We start from the raw sequence: 22909 nt of genomic DNA on the forward strand, positions 1-22909 counted from the left end.
ACTGAAACAACTGGCTATATGATAAGGCTGGTGTTGACTCTATATCTATACTCTAGAAACACTGACTGTAGAAGTCAGTAGCAGGGTCAGAAGCCCATATGAAAATCAGGGTTGGGACAGAACCCTGACTGCTCTGTGCAGCTGCACAGACTCAAGTATATGGCTGCAGGAGCTGGAACCTTTATAGGGCATCACTACAAACTGCTATTTATACCACTCAGATGGCCTAATCACAAATATTTCAAGGATATCAAAATGTGACCAAATATAATTAGCTGAAAGAACGAATGAGATATACAAGATATACAGCTACAGGAGAAACAAGAAGCTAACCTGAAAAATGTCACCTTCTCACCACTTAGGGTTTTCTAAGGAGTGGAAAACAATAGATAGTAAATTAGGATACAGCTATTCCATGTCCAATTACATGGTATAATAAAAAAAGCTTTAAACTTGGAATTACATGATCAAAGTTAAAATTCTGGCTCTGCCACTTACTACCACAGCTTCCTCACCTGAAAAATAAGGGGGGTTGGACTAGATAACCTTTAATGACCTTTGGATCTAGGATCCTATGAATAGTACTCATGTTATGCCTAACTACAAAATAACATTACCAAATTTCTCAAAGGAAAGGGAATGGTATTAATTATATTACAGCATATATTAAAATTTATATTATTTAAAGATATTAAAGTTTACTAAAATATTAAGAAGAGAACTGCTACAAGAATGAAAAGATACTGCTGTCTGGGATAAACTAATTGTAAAGGGTCATCTGGGTAAATCAAGAAAAATGCCCCCAACACTGTCTAAATTTTTCCCAGATGTTCCTCTGTTCCTTTCCTCACGATACATAATTTATTCGAATCAAACTATTATTAGATCCATGAATACCTGTTTAAGTCTACAATATATTTATGGACACTCTGAAAAGCTAAATAAAATCTTGTCACAATTTCTATGTTGTTTTCACGAAATTCTTCATCTAAATCCTGCAGGTCTGGTCTTGCTTCCAGTCTGCTTTCACACAACTCTGGACCCTGAGAAGAAGAACAATTTTCTATGAAGTCTAAAAGAAAGTACATTTGTTAGTTATGCAAAGTTTTTGACTAGTCTTATGAAAATTTGATCTTATGACTCTAAAAGACATACAAAAAATTTTAGGTAGAATTTAATAATTTATGAAGATAATATAACCATATTAAAAATCCTCTGCATATTCCTAGGTGAGAAACTTATTTAAATTATACGAGGCATTAATTTACATTTAAGTTAGAATATTTCAATATGAAATGCAAAATTAATGTTTTCACAGGATTCTATTGTACTCTCAAAACACATAATATGTTACCATTCTCAGCTTATGGTAATTTTAAAATAGAGCTCAATATCTCTTTAAAACATTCAGAATATACCTTCTTTTTCACTGATCCATCTTTTCCATAGAATAAATCTTTCATTTTCCCAAGAAAGTGTACTTTCGAAGAAAAGGGATTACTTTAAAAATCTGCATGTGGATAAAGACTTACCTTAAAATAACTGAAATCAAAAACAATATCTCCATATTTCTGTTGATCAGCACGGTCTTTTAACCTGAAAACACTGGGAATGAACTCAGAGAGCCTTAAAAGTTCAGCAATGATGGCATTGCCACAGGACACAATCCTCAGACACGCCTGTCCACAGAGGTTGTTTTCAGCAAGAAAATCCAACATTGTGAAGATGGCCAGCTGACACTTGGCTGGGCACTGGAAATGGTCTGGTCTTTTGCAGTTATGACCTACAGATCATCTGGACTTCTTACAAATTAGGTGCTCCATTAAAATACTTGATTAAAAATGTGTAAAGATCAATAACATCCCAGCAGAAACGTTGGAAGGCACAAAAAGAAAGGATGACATCTTCCTCCAAAATGCTGTTTTGAATTACTGACAGTATTCTTCGTATCCAGATATCTGAATTGGGACATAAGGCCATATGTAAGTACTAAGTCAAATCAAGTAACAAGTAACTATTTAGTACCTGCTCTTTAATTTTAAAAAGTGTGTTCTCTGTGTAATGCATTGTGATTCGCTCAGAAAGAGATACAGATAAATAATAAGTGCTGCATCACCTCACAAGCTCACAATCTAGCTGGATAAGAGAATCACAGAATCTCAGAACTGGAAGATATCTAACAGGCCAACCAGTACAACCCATACCTAAAGAAGAATACCATCTATAATTTAGCTGCAACAAATAGTTGCATCTCATCTCTGTTTAGGAACCTGAGTAATGAGGAAGCCAATATCTCCCAGGCCAGTCCTCTTTACTACTGAACAGTTGAAATAATTGCTAAACATCCCTACTACCTTCAACAGAAACAACTGCCAGTTATACTATACTTCAAGTTTTACAAAGACATGTACCCAGATACAAACAATGCAAAATGAAATGTAAGAGCTAAGAATCAGATTTTTTTTAATGGCAATTTACAAATTAATTAATTAATGGTGGGTACTCTAAATATTAAAACTTGGTCTGATAACCAACAACTGAACATACTACCTGAGGAACTGAATCATACCAATATGGTCATTCTCATTACAAAGGAAACCAGAAGGCAAAAGGAAGTTATTAAATGAATGGATGACTCACAGTTTCTCCTTGGGGAAAGAAATAAAGGCATGGAAGGAGTTGGTTTTTATCCTGTGTCCAAAGGCAACAACAAACATTATGTCATGGAAAATTTAGTCATCTATTACAGTACTCTCAATAAACATTTATAAGAAGACCACCACGGCGATAACTGTACAGAAAGTCTACAGTGAACTTGAGAAGTTCATTCCTTCAAATTAAATCAGAGTACACTTCCATACCCTGTGATTTTAATGCAAGGGTAAATGGTTTTGGTGAATGGTTAAACATCTTGGAAAAGATGGTTCAGGACCAAGCCTTTGGTAACCTAAAAGCTTCCAGGCTACATGGAAGCCTTTTGCCAATATATCTCATGAATATTTTCTTCAAGGAGAGAGTGAAGGGGTGGTAGGCTGGGCGAGGACCAAAGAACATCACAAAAATGATACTGATTCTACTTTAATGGAGAGGAAATTACTGGTTATTGATGTTAGAGTAATTTCTGAATCAGCTGTTTGTGCACAGTTGGACCACTTACTTGCTAGAGCAAAAACCAAAATCAATACTAAATTAGAAAAATAAACATGAGAAGATAATGGTGTACAGCTGACACAATTCTAAGTTGGACTTTTTAAGCAAGTTGCTGACGATGAAAAATGGGAAATGGATACAAGGACATCCAATGACAAAGTATGATCATTTTCCAAGGAAGTGTAACCAACATATATCAATTGCCACAATGAACACTTATAGAGCCTAGAAACTGCTTCAGTGAGAAGCAGTGGAAAAGAATGTTTACAGTTCGTGATGGACTGAACAAAGCCATATTATCTCAAAGGTATTTAAGGATTAAATTGGAACATAAAAACAAACAGATAAAAAGTAGAAAAGACCCATAAAACTTTTTGTAAAAAAGTCTTTTCACTATCACAAGTCCCTGGTACTTTTTAAAAGTAGAAAAAATACTCTAAAGAAAAGAAAAATGGGAAGAGGCAACTGGTGTCTGGGCCTGAAGTCAGGAAGACCTGAATTCAAATCCAGCCTCAGGCACTTCATATATGTGTGACCCTTGCTCGGAAAGTCACTTATGCTCTCTTTGTCTCAGTTTCCTCAAATGTAAAATGGAGCCACTAACTGCATCTGCCACTCCCCTCCCCCAGGTTAAGTTCAAATGAGATATTTGTAAAAAGTGCTTAGCACAGTGCCCAGCACACAGTAGTGGTGCAAATATAAATGCTTGTTCCCTCCCTCTTTCCAACTGTCTCAAACAACTGGCTCAGTTGTTGAACTGAGTTGAATTATTATTCTACAGCAGCCCACATCTTTACAGTCACACAACTGACTGAAATGTGGGAAGAATTTGGATTTCACTATGCTTGTTTACTATTTTAAAAAAACTGATATGCTAGAAAAAAATGTTGCCTTGAAAGCTCTCCTACAACATGGCTCCCATGCACATGTCAAAATCATGTAAGATTCCTTGAAAGATATAACAGAGATAATTTGGTTTGATGTCTTTCTGATTATATCAAAATAGGCATAAAACAAGGAGATTCATATCTGTCAACAGTTACTGCCACTGACATGCAAGACACATGGCTTAGACTGCAAATGAAAGGATTTCTTTTAGACAGTGAAGTCCTATAGATGCCTCTGTTCATAAATGACCTCATGATGATTACATCAAATCTTGGTATACTGATACTGCAGAATCTCCTAAAGGAGCCCTAGAGTTCTTAAAAGAATTGGCCTAATTATGCTTGCAGGAATAGCCAAGGGGATAAAGAATGTCTGTGTTCCAAACTATGCTATGCAGTTGGACAGACAACTTGTGGAGCCAGACTATCCTGGAAAGATACTGTAGATGGACAATGAATGGAGTCTAGAATTGAAGATGAGGACAGTGGGCTGGACTGCTTTTTATAAGCTGCAATGTTTTTTTAATGACCAAAACTTTCCCCTTAATTAAAGGCCTGTCTTGTTTAATATAATTATTCTGTAAGACAGCTACATGGTACAGTGGATAGAGTACTGGGCCTAGAGTCAGAAAGATCTGAGTTCAAATGCTCTTTCATATACTTAATAGCTATACTTAATTTATCATTTAAATGATAAACACTTAATCTTTTAACCTCAGTTCCCTCACTTAATGTTGTTGTTTGTTTGTGTCTGACTTTTTGTGACCCCATTTGAGTTTTTTTGGGCAAAGATACTGGAGTGCCCAGAAAGTTATAGGTCATTCAAAAGGCAATGGAGAAGTACATCATGGGCACGAATAACCCCTCAATAGGTTGTCACATATTACTAATAATGGGCAAAACAAACGCGCAATAGCACAGGAGAAACAATGTAGCAGATATAATCACAAAGATATATAAGCAGAAGAGGAAGTCAGGCAGTTGTACATAGTAAGTACAGGCTACCTTATGGAAAGCCTGTATGCTCCACATGTATCCATCTCACAATGTTAAGGGATTTCTCCTTCTAAGACAATTGTATGCAATCTCTTCCCCTCTACTGGTTTCTTCCTTGCTCCACAAAAATAGGCCCCAATCTTCCCCACTTGTCAACCCTCACTAGACCCTACCACCCCCTCTAGCTTTCAACTCATATCTCTTCTGAGCCAAATTCCTGGAAAATGATTTCTGTGCTTAGTGACTCCATTTCCTCTCTCCCTTTCTCTTCTAAAACCTCTCCAACTGACCTCATCTTTCTACTGAAACTGTTGTCTCCAAAGTTAACCCACGATCTTTTCACTGCGAAATCCAGTCTCTGCAGAACGTGACACTGCTCACCGTCTCATCACTCCTGTCTCTTGGCCCTCCTATTTGTCAGAACATTCCTTGTTAGTTTGCTTTGCTGTTATCTTCATCCCTGTCAACCTCCCTAACTGAGGATGCACTTCAAGGCTCAGTCCTAGGCCCTCTTCTCTTTCTACTCTCTCATTAGATAATTAATTAGCAAGCATTTATTAAGCACCTACTCTGTGTCTGACACTATGTTAGGTCCTGCAGCTACAAATACAAAGACTGAAATGATTCTTACTCTCAAGGCAGCTTAGGTTCTAAGCCAATTATCATACTTGTGCAGATGACTATCTAGTTCAGCTCCATCTCTTGAGCTCCAGTCATGCATTATGAACTGCCTAATGGACATTTTGAACTCAACTCTCAACAAGTTTAAAGCAGAACTTCTTATTGTTTTCCCCAAATTCTACCTTCTTCTGAACTTCTCTATTACTCTACTGAGGCAATCACCATGCTTCTAGACATCCAGTGCCATGACTGATGTCATCTCCTCAGTCTCACTCATCCTAAATATCCAATCAGCTGCTGAATCCTGTCACTTTTATTTACACTGTTAATTCAGGCCTTTAGCAACATCAACTCTCTCTGGATTATTTGGTCTCTCTGCCCCAAGTCTCTCCTCACTCCAATCTGTTCTCCAGAGCAGCCAAAGTGATTTTCCTAAATTACAGATCTGCTCTCTGTTAACTCCCACTCTCATCCCACAATAAACTCCAGTGGCTCCCTATTAACCTTGAAGATTAAGTACAAATTCTTCTCTTTGTTATTTAAAACTCTCAGCCACCTTCATCCTACCAATCTCCCCAGTCTTATTACACATTATTGTTCTCCATGAATAATGGCCTCTTTGCTATTCCAAACACATAGCACTCTACCCCCCATTTCCAGGTCTTTGCATTAGCAGTCACCCAGTGCCTTTACACTGGCTGCTCTCTCTTTTCATACCTGCTTCTTAGAATCCCTGGTTTTCTTCAAGATTCAGTTCAAGGCACATAGCAGGTGGTTTTTCCGAGTCTACTCAGTTGTTAATGTCTCCCTCTCTAAGGTTATCTCATAATCTACTCTGTATTTTCTATTTTCTTATATTTCTGCATGTCTCTTTAGAATGTAAGCTCCATAAATGCTAGTATGGCTTTTGCTTTATCCCTAGCATATTAAGTGCTTCCTCTGATGCCCCTCTTCTCTCCTCTGATAACGTCATCACTCTGGTGCAGGCCCTCGTCCCCTGGTACCTAGACTACTGCAATAGCCTGCTGGTGGGGCTGCCTGCTTCAAGTCTCTCCTCACTCCAATCCTACCTCCATTCAGCCACCAAAATTATTTTCCTAATGTGTAGGTTTGACCATAGCACCCCCTTACTTCACAAACCACAGAAGCTTCCTACCACCTCCAGGAGCAAATATAAAATCGACTATCTGGCATTCAGAGCCCTTCAGATCCTAGCACCCTCCTCCATTTCCAGTCTTCTTACACTTTATTCATACTCTTTGATCCAATGACTGTGGCCTCTGGGCTCTAGGCATTTTCTCTGCCTGTCCCTCATGCCTGGAATGCTCTCCTTTCTCATCTCTTCCTGCTGGCTTCCATGGCTTCTTTCAAGTCTCATCTTCTACAGGAAGCCTTTCCCAACCCTAGTTCTAGTTTCTTTCCTCTCAATTATTTCCTAGTTATCCTGTATAGAGTGTGTTTGTACACGTGTTTGTTGTCTCCTTGATTGTTTTATGAGGCCCTTGAGGGTCGTATTTGTTGAGTCTTTTCAGTTGTGTCTGACTCTCTGTGACCCCATTTAGAGTTTTCTTGGGAAAGATACTGAAGTGGTTTGCCATTTCCTTCTCCAGCTTTTACAGATGAAGAGACTGAAACAAACAGGGTTAAGTGACTTTCCCAGGGTCACACGGCTAGTTTGGTGTGTGAGGCCAGATTTGAACTCAGAAGGATGAATCTTTCTGACTCCAGGCCAGGTACTCTACCCACTGTGCCATCCAGCTTCCCTCCTTGAAGGTAGAAACCGTCTTTTGCCTCTTTTTCTATGCCCAGAACTTAGCATAATACCTGGCATATAGTTAATTAGTAATTAATTTGTCTGTTGTGGTTAGGATTTGTCAGGAAGTTGTGAGCTTCTTTCAATTCTGCTGTTGATAGCTTCTTACTAATTTTTTTGCAGATGAAAAAACTTAAAATATAAAACTGATGTGCAACAGTGACTTATTTACATTATAACAATTTACACTGTTCCTCCTCTGTCAGATATTTCCTATGTAACCAATGTACTGAATTTCCACAACTAAGCATTTATTTATTCAAATCAGTTATCCAAATCCTCATTATTAGTTGAGAACCTAGTCTTAAAGAGGCTATTGAGACTCCTAAAGTGCTGTGTTTAGGATTTTCTTTAAAGATGACAAATTAATCTACAACTTCCCCACAAACACAGATAATTTTATAAGGGATTAAAAAGTTTTAGAGTCTTCTGAGCTTGAGCTCAGTCTAACACTGAGGAGGAGCAATCATGTTCTGCCTGTTTGCTGTTTACTAGGGATGGGGAATAACCCCAATGGTTAGTTTCCTAAATTCTAGAAGAAATGTTTATAATTATATTTATGCTAATTGGAATGCAAACATGCTGCTGAACGAAGGCTGCAAAAAAAATCACCCAACTGGTCTGACTGGGTCCACAGCAAATTTCTGTTCCATAACCTCAACTGAGTCCTCACTGTTGCCAGGCAATCTTACTATATCTCCCTTATGAACTCACTGTCCCACTCTCCACAGAGGCTCTTCCAAACCTTTTTATCCCTCCTCAAACCTCCCATGGCTTCCCTTCACCTCACTCTCTCATCTGAGAATCTTGCATCATATTTCATAGAAAAAATTGAGGACATTTTCTCCCCTCTTCCTCATCTCTTATCAGGTGCCTTCAGCCACCATCTCCTCCCATGGTGAAGTGCTCATACCCCTTGACAAGGCTAAGCCTTCTACTTGTTCAAGTGATCCCATTCCATCCCATCTCCTCTAAAAGACTGTCCCCAATGTCATCTCCACTCTCACTTATTTTCAGTCTGATCCTCTCTACTGGCTCATTTCCTGCTGCCTAGAAATGTGCCCATGTCTCCCCTACCCTTATCCTTCCATCCCTAAGAAATATCATTTTATATCTCTTCTGCCTTTTGTAGCTTAACTCCTCAAAAAGGCCTTCTACAAAAGGTGTCTCCACTTTCTCTCCTTTCACTCTCTTCTTAACACCCTTACCATTTGGGGTTCCAACCTTATCATTCCACCGAAAGTGATCTCTTCAAATGATTACTAATGATCTCTTAGTTGCCGAATCCATTGATTTTTTATCAATCACTCTCTGCAGCTTTTGACACTGTTGACCCCTTTCTGTTGCTCAATACTCTCTTCTCTCTAGGTTTTCAAGACACCACTCTCTCCTGGTTTTCCTTTTACCTATCTGCCCACTCCTTTGTATCTTTTACTGGATCCTCCTCCAGGCAGTGCCCACTAACCAAAGGTGTCCCTAGCTTGGGCCCTCTTTTCTTCTCCCTCTATACTACTTCACTTGGTGATCTCAACAGTTTCCATGGATTTAATTACCATGTTTATGCTGTTGATTCTCAAATCTACCTTCCCGCTCTAGTCTCTCTACTGACTTCCAATCTTGAGTTTCCAACTGCCTTTCAGACATTCAAACTGGATGTTAGTAAACATCTTAAATCCAACACATTCAAAACAGAACCCACTATTCCCCCTCCCACCCCCCAACCCTCCTGGCCTCCTACCTTTCTTTTTACTATTGAGGGCAATACCACCTCCTAGTCCCTCAGGCTCACAACCCAGGAGTCATTCTGGAATCCTAACTATCTCTCACCCCTGGTATGTAATCTGTCATCAAGGCTTATTAATTTCACCTTTGTAACATCCCTCAAATATACCCCCTTCTCTCCTCTGACACTCTAGTGCAGGGCCTCATCACCTCAGACCTGGATTCTGAACTAACCTGTTGGCAGGTCTGCCTGTCTCCAATCCATTCTTCATTCAGACACTAAAGTGATTTTCCTAAAACATGTGTGATCATGTTACTCACCTCCACTCCTCTCAATAAATTCCAGTGGCTTCCTATTGACTCTAGACGCAAATACAAAATGCTGTTTGGCATTCAAAGCCCTTCACAACCTAGCCATCTCCTATCTTTCCAGATTTCTTACACTTTACTCTTCACATATACTCTCTGACCCAGTGATACTGGACTCCTGGCTGTCCCACAGACAGCACATTTGATTTTCTTGGTTTAGAGCATTTTCTCTGGCAGTCCCTTATGCCTGCATTGCCTTCCATCCTAACTGCTGACCTCCCTGGCTTCCTTTTAAGTCCCAACTAAAATTTCACTTTCTACAGGAAGCCTTCCCCAACTCCCCTCAATTCCAGTGCTTTCCTTTTCTCAATTATTTCCTACTTGTCTTATTTATGAAGCTTGCTTTGTATATGTTTGCATATTGTCTCCTCCCTTATTCTGTAAGCTCTTTGAGGGCAGGGACTGTCTTTTGCCTCCTTTTGTGTCTCCATTGCTTAGCATAGTACCTGCCACTTATTAGGTACTTAACAAATGTTTACTGATTGATGATATGATTTAGCGGAAATAGCAGGGGATTTAGAGTCAGAAAATTTGCATTTTAATTTTGTCCGTAATATTTACCACCTTAGGGACCATGGAAAAGTCACTTTTGTCACTTTAACTTACACCTCTACAAGACTGTTTTCCTATCTGTAAAATAAAAATAATTGAACTAAATGATCCCTAAAGTTCATTTCAGCCCTACATGCTATGATCCTAAGTGTCCCTCAATCTACATGTTTTTCCTAAGTCCCAGAAAAGGATAAAAAAGGTTTCATTTATGAATTGGCATGCTGTCCAATAATTTTTGGGTTGGGAAATACTAGAAAGAATTTGATTACTTCAAAGAATGAAAGAAGAGCTCATAACACCGTTCCATAAGCAAGCTAAGTAATGTTAAACAGACTTTGGAAAAACCCTTTATCTTATCTTGGGACCTTACTTACACTTACACACACACACACACACACACACACACACACACACACACACGCACACACACACACACACACACAAAACAAACTTTGCTTCGGCAGTATAACAACAAAAGAGTATCAAACAACGAAGTAGAGCATCAAACCTGGAAAAAGAGATATCTGTGTAGCTAGGTACCTGGTTATACCAAAACCTTCATAAAAGTTTTGTACTATGTCAAGTCTCCATGCCTATAGTTCCTATCTTTGGCCCTCAGTTTCTTCAATCTGAACTTACAACTAGGAAATACTCTAGTTTAGAGTATGAAGCTTAGGTTTAGAGTTGGAAGGGGCTTTAGAATCATCTAGTAAGTAATTTTCATTTTATAAACGAGGAAACTGAGGCCCAGGAAAGTGAAATGACTTGCACACCCAGGAAAATGCAGGAAACAAGACTCCAAAAGGAGGGTTCTCGCTATATCATCATGACCCTCTTGTGGAGATCTCTAAGGTTCCCTCACTTTCTAACCTTCACCCACGCATGCAAGGCGGTAGGGAATGACTCGGGCAGGGGCTACACTGTACTTCTTCCCCCGCCCCTCCCAGGTACCACCAGCCGCTGGGGAGCAGGCAGGCTCCCTTCCCAACTCCTCCCGCCTGGAGAGTCCCTCCCCGTCCCCTCAGGTTGCGGACCCGACTCTCCCTCGGTCACCTGTCACCGGGCCAGGCCCCGCTCCGGGGCCAGGGTCTGTCTCTGCTTGTCCCGGTCTGGGGGGAGGCAGAAGGAGCGGTGGGGGGGGTCCGCGCCCTCCTCGCTCGTCACGGCAGGCGGCTAGTGCCTGACAATCTCCCCTCGGACCCCCCACCCCAACCGAAGGACCCGACCGACCCCTTCCCCAGCCTCTGAGAGGCTCCGGATGTCACATGACTAGAGTTGGATGGAACAGGGTGGAGCGCGGAGGCGGGACCAGGGAGGATCACGTGAACAATCACAGCGAGGAGGAAAGGGAGGAGGCGAGCGCCGCTATAAACCTAACCTACGGGTTCATCGGCGCCTCGTGATGACGCATGACGGGCGCCTGGTGATTACGTAAGATCGGCGCCAGTTCCGCGCCGGTCGCTATAGGGATCGGAGAGAGGCGGGATCCGGAGTTTGGGAAGTGTCTGCTGTGGCTTCTGACTGACGCGAGTCTGAGCCTGGACAGAGCGGCCAGGTAAGAGGCCCGGGGCGGGTCGGGGCCGGAAAGAAGCTATTGACCTGAGTTGACTCCTTCCGGGAAAGACCGTGAAGGGACTGACCTGAGCCCGATTCCGTTTTAACTAATGTTTTGTTAATACGTACCTTGAGATAGGAGCCCTCTAGTCCAAACCCCTCATTGTACAGGTGAGGAAACTGAGGCTCAGAAAGGGGCACGGATTTGCTCGACGTCACACAATCATAAAGTATTAATAGTCAGCATTTAGGTCGCTTTCAGGTTTTTTAACATTTTATTTTAATAGTCTTTAATTTAAAAAAATTAACATAAAATATTTCCCATATTGAGCAAATAAAAAAACAACCTGAAAAATAAAACCCTTGCTGCATAGTCCAGCAAGAAGAATTCCCATGTTGGCCATCTCTGACAACGTATGTATCTTTCTGCATTTTAAGTTAATCACCTGCTCTGTCAGGATCTGACTGACTTGTTTCGTCTTCATTCTTTTGGACTTGTGGTTTGTCATTGCATTGATCAAAGTTCTAAAGTCTTTCAGAGTGTATTTCTCCATAAAGTTTATCATTTTATAAATGGTTCTAGTTGTACCGACTTCATTCCCCCTCGAGTCGTAGATTTCTTTCCATTTTTCTCTAGACTGGTCTATTTCATCATTTCTCTATGGCACAGTAACATTCCATGTTTTAGGGTTGCAAAACACTTTACAAATACCATTTTATCCTCCCAACAGTGTTGGTAGGTGTTATTATTATCCTCATTTTGCTGATGTGGAGACTGAGACAGACAGAAGTTAAGGAGCTTGCCCAGAATCACACAGTTAATAGTATCTGAGGTATGATTTGATCTCAGGTTCTCTTTTTCTGGCTGCCTGTCTGTCTTTCTCTCTTCTCCTTTCTTGTTTTCTCTTCTCCCCACCTCCTTTGAGCTCGAGTGTGTGCGTGCCTCTCTGTGTGTGTGTGTGTGTGTGTGTGTGTGTGTGTGTGTGTGTGTTTGGGGGGAGGGGAATATTTGTTTCCAAAGGTATAATTGTATATGCAAATTTACTCCCTTAACCCAAGGGAGGCATAATCCCACTCCCTTTTACACCACCTTACTCTGGGGAGGGAAAAGGGTTAGGTTCATAGTTTAGCTTGGTTCCCATAAATCGAAGTCCCAATTCCAAGTCCCAAACTTGCCTTGGATTCAAGTGCCAGGCAATTTGGCTTCTCCTCTCTTCCTTCTCCTCTCTCCTAAGCTGGCTGCTGGCTGATCTATCCTGCTTGGAATCCTGATTGCAAGTGTGTCATGGCTCAAACTCTTAGGGCTAGTGTGGATCATCTCCTGCACATGAAACCGAGAAGGACGAGCAATACAGAACAGAAACAAACACTTTTAAGACCTATTTCCCAGAGCCTGGGTAAAAGAAGGAACTGGGGAAGGAAGTCATTTCCTGTCTTACTGGTTCAGTTTATGGCATCAGTGTTGTGGATAAACAGATTTTTGTCTGAGAATGGATTTGTGCTTCTGAACCATGACAGAAATGATCATCTGATCAGGGATGGCATGTACCTAATAAGGGCTAGTAGAAGTGCGTTTTCCTGTATTCTTGTAAATTTAATTATATGGACCTTAAACTGAAAAAGAAGGGGAAAGAAAGGAGAAAATTATCTATGGTATATGTATCAAGGTAATTATTACATTGTGTAGCTATAATGAAAAGTTTAGCAGTTGAGATAACCAGAAATTCACAATAGAAAAAATATCTAAGAAAGGTACTAGTAACTAAGTTCTGGACCTAGGCATCTATATCCATAAATTATAAGAAATCAGATGAATTAGAACTTCTAATGGAAGGAGGCAAATTTGACCTCCTAGGTATCGTTGAGACTTTATTTAATGAGTCCCATACAAGTGTATACCTTATTAAACAAGAGCAAGGCAAGTAAAAGGAAATAGAAAATAGAAAAAAGAGCAAGACAAGTAAAAGGAAATAGGAAATAGAAAAATTAAGAAAAAAATACTCAAATGAATAAATCCAGCAACTCAGAGGTAAAAGAAGTATGATAGAAAAAAATATGTTTACATTAATGGAAACAAGCAATATTGTCATCAGAGTAAACTATAGACTGAAGAAGAAATAGATGAATTCAGGAGACACATCCCAAGCCATGATGTATTCATGGGGGTTGGGGTTTAATTAGTCAGAGGTCTTGTGGAGTATTCTCTCTGCTAAAAAGTAGAACAAGCAATAATTTCTTGACTTAATGAGATTTTCATCCTTTGGAAGGGTGGAGAAATAAAAAAAAAAAGAACAAACTTCTTAGCAATCAATAAAGTCCAGATAGAGTATCTTTTTTTTTTTTTAGGTAATTGGGGTTGTGACCCGCCCAGGGTCACACAGCTAGTAAGTGTCAAGTGTTTGGTCTGAGGCAGGATTTGAACTCAGGTTCTCCTGACTTCAGGGCTGGTGCTCTATCCACTGCACCACCTAACTGCCCCTAGAGTATCTTATAAGCATGATTTTAATGTTGCCAAAGTTACCTTTTCCCATACAGCTCTGATAACCCACATTTGCCTGTCCATGGAGTTGGTTTATTTGTTATGAGAACTGTTACTCTGTATTTAAAATTATAGTTACAGTTTAAAAAAACTGGTACTAATAGTTCCAATTTGTAGAATCTTTTGAGCATTTACCTTTCATTCCTTGCTCACTATTCTCCATCTCCTGACTCTGAATTTTCACTACCTAATTCCTGAAATTCTCTCTCTCCCCTTGTCTCTGACTTCTGCTTTCCTTCAGTTCACAGCTAAAATCTCACCTCCTACAAAAAGCCTTTTCTGATTTCCCTTAATGCTAGGGTCTTCCTTCTGTTGATTACCTCTATCTTGTTTGTATATAGTTGCATGTTGTCACCCCCCATTTGACTATCAACTCCTTGAAAGCAGAGACTAGTTTTTGCCTTTCTTATCCTTTTCTCAATCCTTGTTCTTCCTGACATCTCTGCAGCCTTTGACACTGTTGATCACCCTCTTTACCTTGATATTCTCTTCTGTCTGGATTTTTGGAACACTTTTCTCTTCCGGTTCTCCTGTCTGTCTCAGTCTCCTTTGCTGGAACTTCATCCAGATCATGTACTCGTAACTGTAGATGCACCATAAGGTTCTGTTCTGGGCCCTGTTCTCTTTTCTTTCTGTACTACTTCTCTTGATGATCTCATTAGCTCCTTTGGATTTAATGATGAAATCTACTTATCCTGCCTTAACCTCTTACATCTTGTGCCTTTCATCTCCTGCCGGGTGCAACATGTCCCCTGAGGAAAGGCTAAAAGGAAGAGGCTAGGCTAGATGTCTTCCATCAGCATAGAAAATCTACTTCCTGCTGCTACTTCATAGCTAGCCTTCTCAGGTGAGAATACATCAGACCTGCACTTACACCCTGAGCTATCCATCTCCTGCTGGGTACATTGTATCCTCTGAGGAAAGGCTTCTAGGAGCCAGGCTGATCATCTTCCACTTGCCTCAGAACAACCACTTCTATCTGTACCACTACAAGGCATCTTTTACCTTCTGCTGCCAGACCAATCTCCCAGATAGGATATGGAGAACCTCCAGTGAAAAGAAGAGCAACTCTCTCTTTGACTGTAGGCCTTCCATATCTTGCTGTACCTGTTCTTTGAAGATAGAGGAGGGGTGCCCTCTACTCAGTGATGAACATTTCACACTGGGTCATGCATGCATGCCCTTCACATCCCAGTGACTGAACTCCTGTATAGCATCATTCGGATCCCATTTCTCATCCCCTCCCCTACCACCAGATTCCTCATTCCCACCCCCCTCAACCCTTTCACCCCAGAGTTTCACCCTAACACTTCCACTCTACCCACTGGAATGCCTGTTCCATAGGCAACAAGCTTCCTTTCATTTTAAATCTATTCTTCTCCCACTCTTTCCATCTATTAGTTCTTAATGAAACCTGGTTCCCCCAAATTACACAGCCTCCCCACCCTTTCCACTACCGGCCGTCCTTTTATCTTTTCTTCTCAGTTTACTGATCAGGGCAGGGGAGTTGAAATACTCCTTGCATTGTATTACCATTTCTAGGTTTTCCCCCTTCCTCTTACCTTTGAGTGAAGTATCGTTATTCATATGTACCACCAAATCAAAATCCTTGGTAGCTGTTATCTAGAAGGCCATACCCCGTCACTGTCTTTCCTTCTTCAGTGAATTTGGTACATGGCTCACAATTTTTCTCTCCTCCTGGACTTTTGCCCTAATACTATGGGACTTGTACATATTCTTCCTCAAATACCCTAACCACTCAGTTCCTCAACTTACTCATTCATGAACTCCTCCACCCCACCCCAGCAACAAACAAAGATGGGCATATCTTTCATCTTGACATCACCCGCAAATGTACCACCTCCATATTCAAGACTCAGAAATCCCCTTATCCGACCATAATTGATTGGCTTTTGCCTTGCCCTCTGCCTTCCCTTACATTACCCTACTCTTTATCCTCACTGTGAATTCCAGTTCCTGATCCCCTCAGTTCTCTCCCAGGTCATCTCCCCTGCACTATTCACTCTCTCCTCTTCTTCCCACCTTGACTCCTGGTGAACCAGTTCAACTCTACACTCTCCTCCTCTCTTGAATCTCTAGCTTCCTTTTCATATTGCCAATTATATGAAGCCTTAAACCACTTCTACTGTTTGTCACCTTTGCTCTTACACACGTACTGCTGAATTAAGGTGGAGTAAGTCATGCTACTGGGTTCACCTGGGTCCACGACAAATTTATGTTACCTAACCTCAGTTGGACCCTTACTGCTGCTAGGCAATCCTACTATGCCTCCCTTATCAACTTACTATCCCATTCTCTACAGCAGCTCTTCTAAACCTTTCATCCCTCCTCAAACTTCCCATGACTCCCCCTACCTGCACTTTCTCAGCTGAGAACCTTGCCTCATATTTTGCAGAAAAAATTGATGCCATTTGCTGTGAACTACCTCTTTTTCCTTATCTTTGTTCATTCAGGTGCATTCTGCTGCTTTCTCCTCCTTCACCTCTGTCTCACATGATGAACTGAACTGACAAGTCTAACCCCTCTCCTTGTTCAAGTGATCTCATTCTGTCATCCCTACTCTTTCATTTAATTTCAATTTTTATCCCTCTATTGGCTCATTTCCTACTTTCTACAGACATGGCCATGTCTCCCCTATCCTGAAAAAAGCCACTTGACCCTTTCATTGCCATTAAATATGATCTTATATTTCTTCTGTCTGCCCTTTGTTGCTAAACTCCTCAAAAAGGCCATTTACAGTTGGTGTCTCCACTTTCTCTCCACTCACTCTCTCTGTAACCTCTTAGAACCTGGCTTCTAACTTTATCTTTCCACTGAGACTGCTCTGTTTAATTAGTAATGATCTTTTAGTTGCCAGATCTATTGGCCTTTCCTCAGTCCTCATTCTCCTTGATCTTTCTGCAGCTTTTGATGCTGTTGATTCTTTTCTCATCCTTCATACTCTCCTCTCTCTAGGTTTCCAGGACAACACTCTCCTGGCTTTCCTCCACCCTATCTGACCATTTCCTTTGCTAGATCCTCTTTTACATCATGCCCTCTAATTGTTGGTGTCCCTCAGGACTCTGTCCTGGGCCCTCTTCTCTTCTCCCTGTATGCTACTTCACTTAGTTATCTCTTATCAGCTCTTGTAGATTTAATTACCATGTCAATGCTGATAATTTTTTTTTCTGATTTTGATTTTTTTATTCTATTTTTTTCAATGTTTATTCCATTTTCCAATGTTTTATTTTTTCCATTTTATTCAAATATTTTATTTTTTCAAATTACATGGAAAGACAATGTATACAATGTTATCACTCTTAAATCTGCCTTCCCTACCCCAGTTTCTCTGCTGACCTCTAATATTGCATTTCCAACTGCATTTTAGATATCTCGGACTTGGATGTCCACTAGACATCTTAAACTCATTATGTCCAGAACAGAAATCATTATCTTTTCCCCAAACCCTCTCTACTTTTTACCTTCCCTGTTACTTTTGAGAGCAATACCATCCTCTGAGTTTCTCTGGCTCATAACCTAAGAGTCATCCTGGATTCTTTACTCTCTCTCTAACCTTTCATATGTAATCATATCCAAATAAGCCAAGGTCTGTAGATTTCACCCTTGCAATGTCTCTTGACTATATCCCTTTCTCTTTTCTGACACTGCAGGCCCTCATCATTGCGTGCCTGGATTATTAACAATTGTCCACAGGTGAATCTGCATGCCTCAAGTCTCTCTCCCAGTCTAATTTATCCTCTGTTTAGCCACTAAAGTGATTTTCCTAAAGCACAGGTCCAACCTTGTCAACACCTTATTCATTAAACTGCAGTGACTCCTTCTCACTTCCAGGATCAATTACAAGTGCTCCGTTTGGCATTCATAACCTCCCTTTCCTTTTCCAGTCTTCTTACAATTACTCTCCAACACATGCTCTTTGATAGACTGGCCTCCTGGCTATTTCATGATAAAGACATTTCATCTTTTGGTTCTAGGCCTTTTTTTGACTCTCCCTAAGCCTAGAGTGCTCTTCTCATCTCTTCCAACTAGCTTCCATGGCTTCCTTCAAGTCCCAACTAAAATCCCATTTTCTATGGGAAGTTTTGCCCAACTTCTCTTAATTTATAGTGCTTTCCTTCTTTTAATGATTTCCTATTTATCCTGTATATGTCTTGCTTGTACATATCTCTCCCATTAGATTATGAGCTCCTTGAGGGTAGATTGTCTTTTGCCACTTTTTGTGTCCCCAGCATTTAGGAAAGTAACTGGCACATAGTAGGTACTTAATAAGTGTTTATCAACTGACTAACTTTGTATCTCCGTTGTTTAGCACAGTGCCTGACAACTAGTGTGTGCTTAATAAATGCTTCCTAAATGAATGTTCGTTGACTTGACTTACTGACTTGACACTGGGTGAGATAGAACATGTAGTAGAAGGATTGGGAGTGTAGAATCAAAGGACTTAGGTTTAAATTTCAGCTCTACCAATTGCTCTTGCCTCTGTGTCCTAAGGCATATTATTAAACTTCTGTGTTTTCATCTGTAAAATGGATGTGTTGGAAGGGATAAGAGCTCACTATTTGACAAAAACTGGTGAAAACTGAAAAATAGAATGGCAGAAACTAGGCATAGACCTACATCTTACACCATATACCAAGATAAGGTCAAAATGGGTACATGATTTACACATAAAGAGTGATACTGTAAGCAGATTAGAAGAGCAAGGAATAATTTACCTGTCAGATGTATGGAGAATGGAAGAATTTATGACCAAACAAGAGATAGAGAACATTATAAAATGAAAAATGGATAATTTTGGTTACATTAAATTAAAAAGTTTTTGCACAAGGAAAGCCAATGCACCCAAGATTAGAAGGGAAACAGAAAGCTGGGAAAAAAATATTTATGCCAGTGTCTCTGATAAAGGCCTCATTTCTAAAATATGTAGAGAACTGAGTCAAATTTATAAGAATACAAGTCATTCCCCAATTGACAAATAGTCAAAGGATATGAACAGGTAGTTTTCAGAGGAAGAAATTAAAGCTATCTATAGTCATATGAAAAAATGCTCTAAATCACTATTGATTAGAGAAATGCAAATTAAAACAACTCTTGAGGTATCACATTATACCTATCAGATTGGTTAATGTGACAAAGCAGGAAAATGATAAATGTTGAAGAAAATGTGGGAAATTTGTAACACTAAGGCATTGTTGGAGTTGTGAATTGATCCAGCCATTCTGGAGAGCAATTTGGAACTATGTCCCAAGGACTGCACACCCTTTGATCCAGCAATAGCGCTTCTAGGTCTGTATCCCAAAAAGATCGTAAAAATGGGAAAAGGACACACATGTACAAAAATATTTTCAGCAGCTCTTTTTGCGGTAGCCAAGAATTGAAAATCAAGGGGCTGCCCATCAACTGGGGAGTGGCTGAACAAGTTGTGGTAATGGAATACTATTGTTCCATAAGAAATGATGAGCAGGCAGATTTCGGAAAAACCTGTAAAGACCTACATGAACTGATGCTGAATGAAGTGAGCATAACCAGGAGAACATTATTTACAATAACAGCAACATTGTGAGATGACCAGTGTTGATAGATTTAACCCTCAGCAATGCAATGATCTAAGACAATTCCAAGACTAAAGATAGAAAATGCTATCCACATCCAGAGAAAGAATTGTGGAGTCAATGCAGATTGAAGCATACTATTTGCTCTCTTTTTTTTTTCTGTCTTGTGATTTTCCCCTTTGGTTCTGATTCTTCTTTACAACATGACTGATGTGCAAATATGTTTAATATGATTGTACATGTACAGCCTATATCAGATAACATACCATCTTGGGGATGGGGGATGGTAGGGAGGGGAAGAATTTAGAACTCAAAATCTTATAAAAATGAATGTTGAAAGCTAAAAATAAATAAAAAATAGAATACCTTTAAAAAGCTTATCTTGTAGGAGATGGAAACATGTCACTGTGTAATAGAAAATTTAATAGATTTCTGTTTATATATGGCATATAATGAAGCATGTATTTAGCACTTACTGTGTGCCAGGCCCTGTGCTAATTGCTATGGATGAAGAGGGGAAAAGAAATCAAACTGTTCCCTGTCCTCAATGACCTCACATTCTAATGGGGGTTGGGGACAACATATAAACAATTCTGGGGGGCAGCTAGGTGGTGCAGTGGATAGAGCACCGGCCCTGAAGTCAGGAGGACCTGAGTTCAAATCCGGCCTCAGACCGAACACTTGACATATCCTAGCTGTGTGACCCTGGGCAAGTCACTTAACCCCAATTGCCTAAAAGCAAAAAAAAAAAAAAACCAAACCAAAAAACCCCCCAAAAAACAATTCTGTATGTAAAAGGTATAAGCTGTGTAAATGAGAGGTAATCTCAGAGAGAAGGCACTAGCAGTGGGAGGTGGTGTGGAGTGTGGGAAGGCTGGGGAAAGGCCTCTTTTAGAAAGTGAGATTTAAGATGAGTCTTTTTTTTTTTTTAAGATGAGTCTTTAAAGAAGCTTTGGAAGCTAGGAGGTGGGGGTGAGAAAGAACATTTCAGGAATGGGGACACAGGGTTGGGAGATGGAGTGTTGTGATGAACAGCAAGAAGGATGGTTTTCCTGGATCTTAGATCTTAGTACTGTGTAAGATAGGGATAGAGCTAGGTTGTGAGGTAAAGCCAAACAAAGTACCTTAAGATTTGACCCAGAGGTAATAGGGTGCCACTGGAGTTTATTAAATGGGAGTTAGGGTTAGTTATTGTGTTTCAGTCATGTCCAACTATTGATGACAATTTGTGGTTTTCTTGGCAAAGATACTGAAGTGGTTTGCCATTTCCTTCTCCAACTCATTTTAAGATGAGGAAACTGAGATAAACAGGGTTAAGTGACTTGCCCAGGGTCACACAGCTAGTTAAATGTTGGAGGCTGAATTTGAACTCATTTCTTCCTGACTCCAGGACCAGCACTCTATCCACTGTGCCACCTAGCTGTCCAGGGCTAGTTGAATCTCTAATGTTTGTTGTATTGAACATAAACGTTGACTCTGACCATATTTTGAAATGACAACGACAAAACTTTATACAGATGGAAAAGAGATTAGATGGAGGAACAAAACAAGCAAAGTATTTTATTTTTCATTATTAAATTTCTTTATTTTAATTAAAATTATTTTATCTTCTTAGTCACCCAGACATGCAGTTTTGGTGTCATTCTTGACACCTTAGTTGTATTCACCAAACGTGTCTAATCTTTTGCCAAGTCTTGTCTTTTCTACCTTCACAGCATCTCTTCTATACTTTCCCTTCTGTTTACTCACATAGCTGCCACTCTGTACAGGCCCTTACCCCTTTCTTTATGGACTTTAGCTTTCTGCTTGGTCTCTGCTTCAAAACTCTTCCCACTGCAGCTCATCTTCCCACTCCCTTACTAAAGTGATCTTCCTAAAGAGAAGGCCTGGTCATGTCACCTTACTTAATACACTCCAGTGGCTCCCTCTTTTCTCCAGGATCAAGTATAAAATGCCTTGTTTGTCTTTAAAAGCCTTTCATAAACTGGCCCCTTCCTGCCTTTCCAGTCTTCTTACACTTTACTCTCCTCCGTGTATCTGATCCAGTGACACTGGCTTTCTCACTAGTCATCCCATAGGGCACTTTATCTCCAGGTTCCATGCCTTTTTACTCATTGTTCCTCGTGCCTGGAATGTACTCCAGAATTTCTTGAAACCACACCTTCTGCAAGAGGACTTTCCATGTACCCCCTCCCCTTTGCTGATGCCTTCCCTCTGAGATTCCCTCTAATTTACATTGGATATATTTTGTATGTACATAATTTGCCTGTTGTATTCCCCATCACAATGTGCTCTTTGCATTTCTAAGGCTTAGCTTAGCGCATACCTGCACAACGTGGCAGTAGAAAGGGGCCAAAATTAAAATAAGCTAAACTTCTTTTGGCGGAAGATAGGGTTTTAGCGGCTCACTTTCTAAGTAAAGGTATAATTAATGATTAAACTATTTTGCAAATAAACTGTATTTTAAAAAAGTAGAAATTTCAATTAATATCAATTAATTACACTTGTTACTTAAGGTTTTTATGTATCATGAAATCACATTAACATTAAAACATTATTTTGCTAAGCGGTACAAGTTTTAATACATTTTTCAGGTTTTCTTACTGTTTACGTTTAGTAACAACTGAAAACACAGTGAAAAGATATGACTCTCGAACCTCTCAGACTAGAGACAGACTAATGAGACACGTAGTAGAGAGTGTATAGTGGCAACTCACCTGCCGAGTTAGATGATGCGCAATATAGTAACTAGTGGAAGGTGGGTTAATCAAGACATGAATAAAGCACTTGTTACATCTTTATTTTCTTTTACATCCTCTACATTTTTCTCTGACTGCCGGAAATCCTTAGGTGGGTTGCAGTCGGGCCCCGGACTGTATGTTGTACAGGCCTAGCTTAGTGTCTGGCATTTAGTATGTGCTCAGTTAATGCTTGCTCTCTAGTATTTCTTAATATGGGAAGTGTTAGGGCTTCACATGCATTCATTTAGGCATTTTTTCCTCTTTGTGTATTCAATACTTTATTTCTTAAAGAGATACACACACACATACATACACACACACACATATATGTATGTATGTATATACACACACACATAAACATTTTTTTTTAAAATACAGGTAACAATTTCAGG

At 40.0% G+C, this 22909-nt stretch overlaps 1 protein-coding gene across 1 annotated transcript in view; it reads right to left on the reverse strand.

Moving 5' to 3' along the window:
- WASHC5 (WASH complex subunit 5) overlaps positions 1–11396 on the reverse strand; it is a 69276-nt gene extending 57880 nt beyond the window's left edge. The window contains exons 1-3 of the mRNA XM_020964973.2: positions 11164–11396; positions 1533–1958; positions 898–1043 (exon numbers count right to left, since the gene is read on the reverse strand). Of these exons, the coding sequence (XP_020820632.1) occupies positions 898–1043; positions 1533–1718 (332 nt within the window). The 5' untranslated portion in view covers positions 1719–1958; positions 11164–11396. The remainder of the gene's footprint in view (positions 1–897; positions 1044–1532; positions 1959–11163) is intronic.
- Positions 11397–22909: the final 11513 nt, after the last annotated feature.

This window comes from Phascolarctos cinereus, unplaced genomic scaffold (assembly GCF_003287225.1).
Source record: "Phascolarctos cinereus isolate Bilbo 61053 unplaced genomic scaffold, phaCin_HiC Scaffold_4;HRSCAF=312, whole genome shotgun sequence".
NCBI classification, from domain to species: domain Eukaryota; kingdom Metazoa; phylum Chordata; class Mammalia; order Diprotodontia; family Phascolarctidae; genus Phascolarctos; species Phascolarctos cinereus.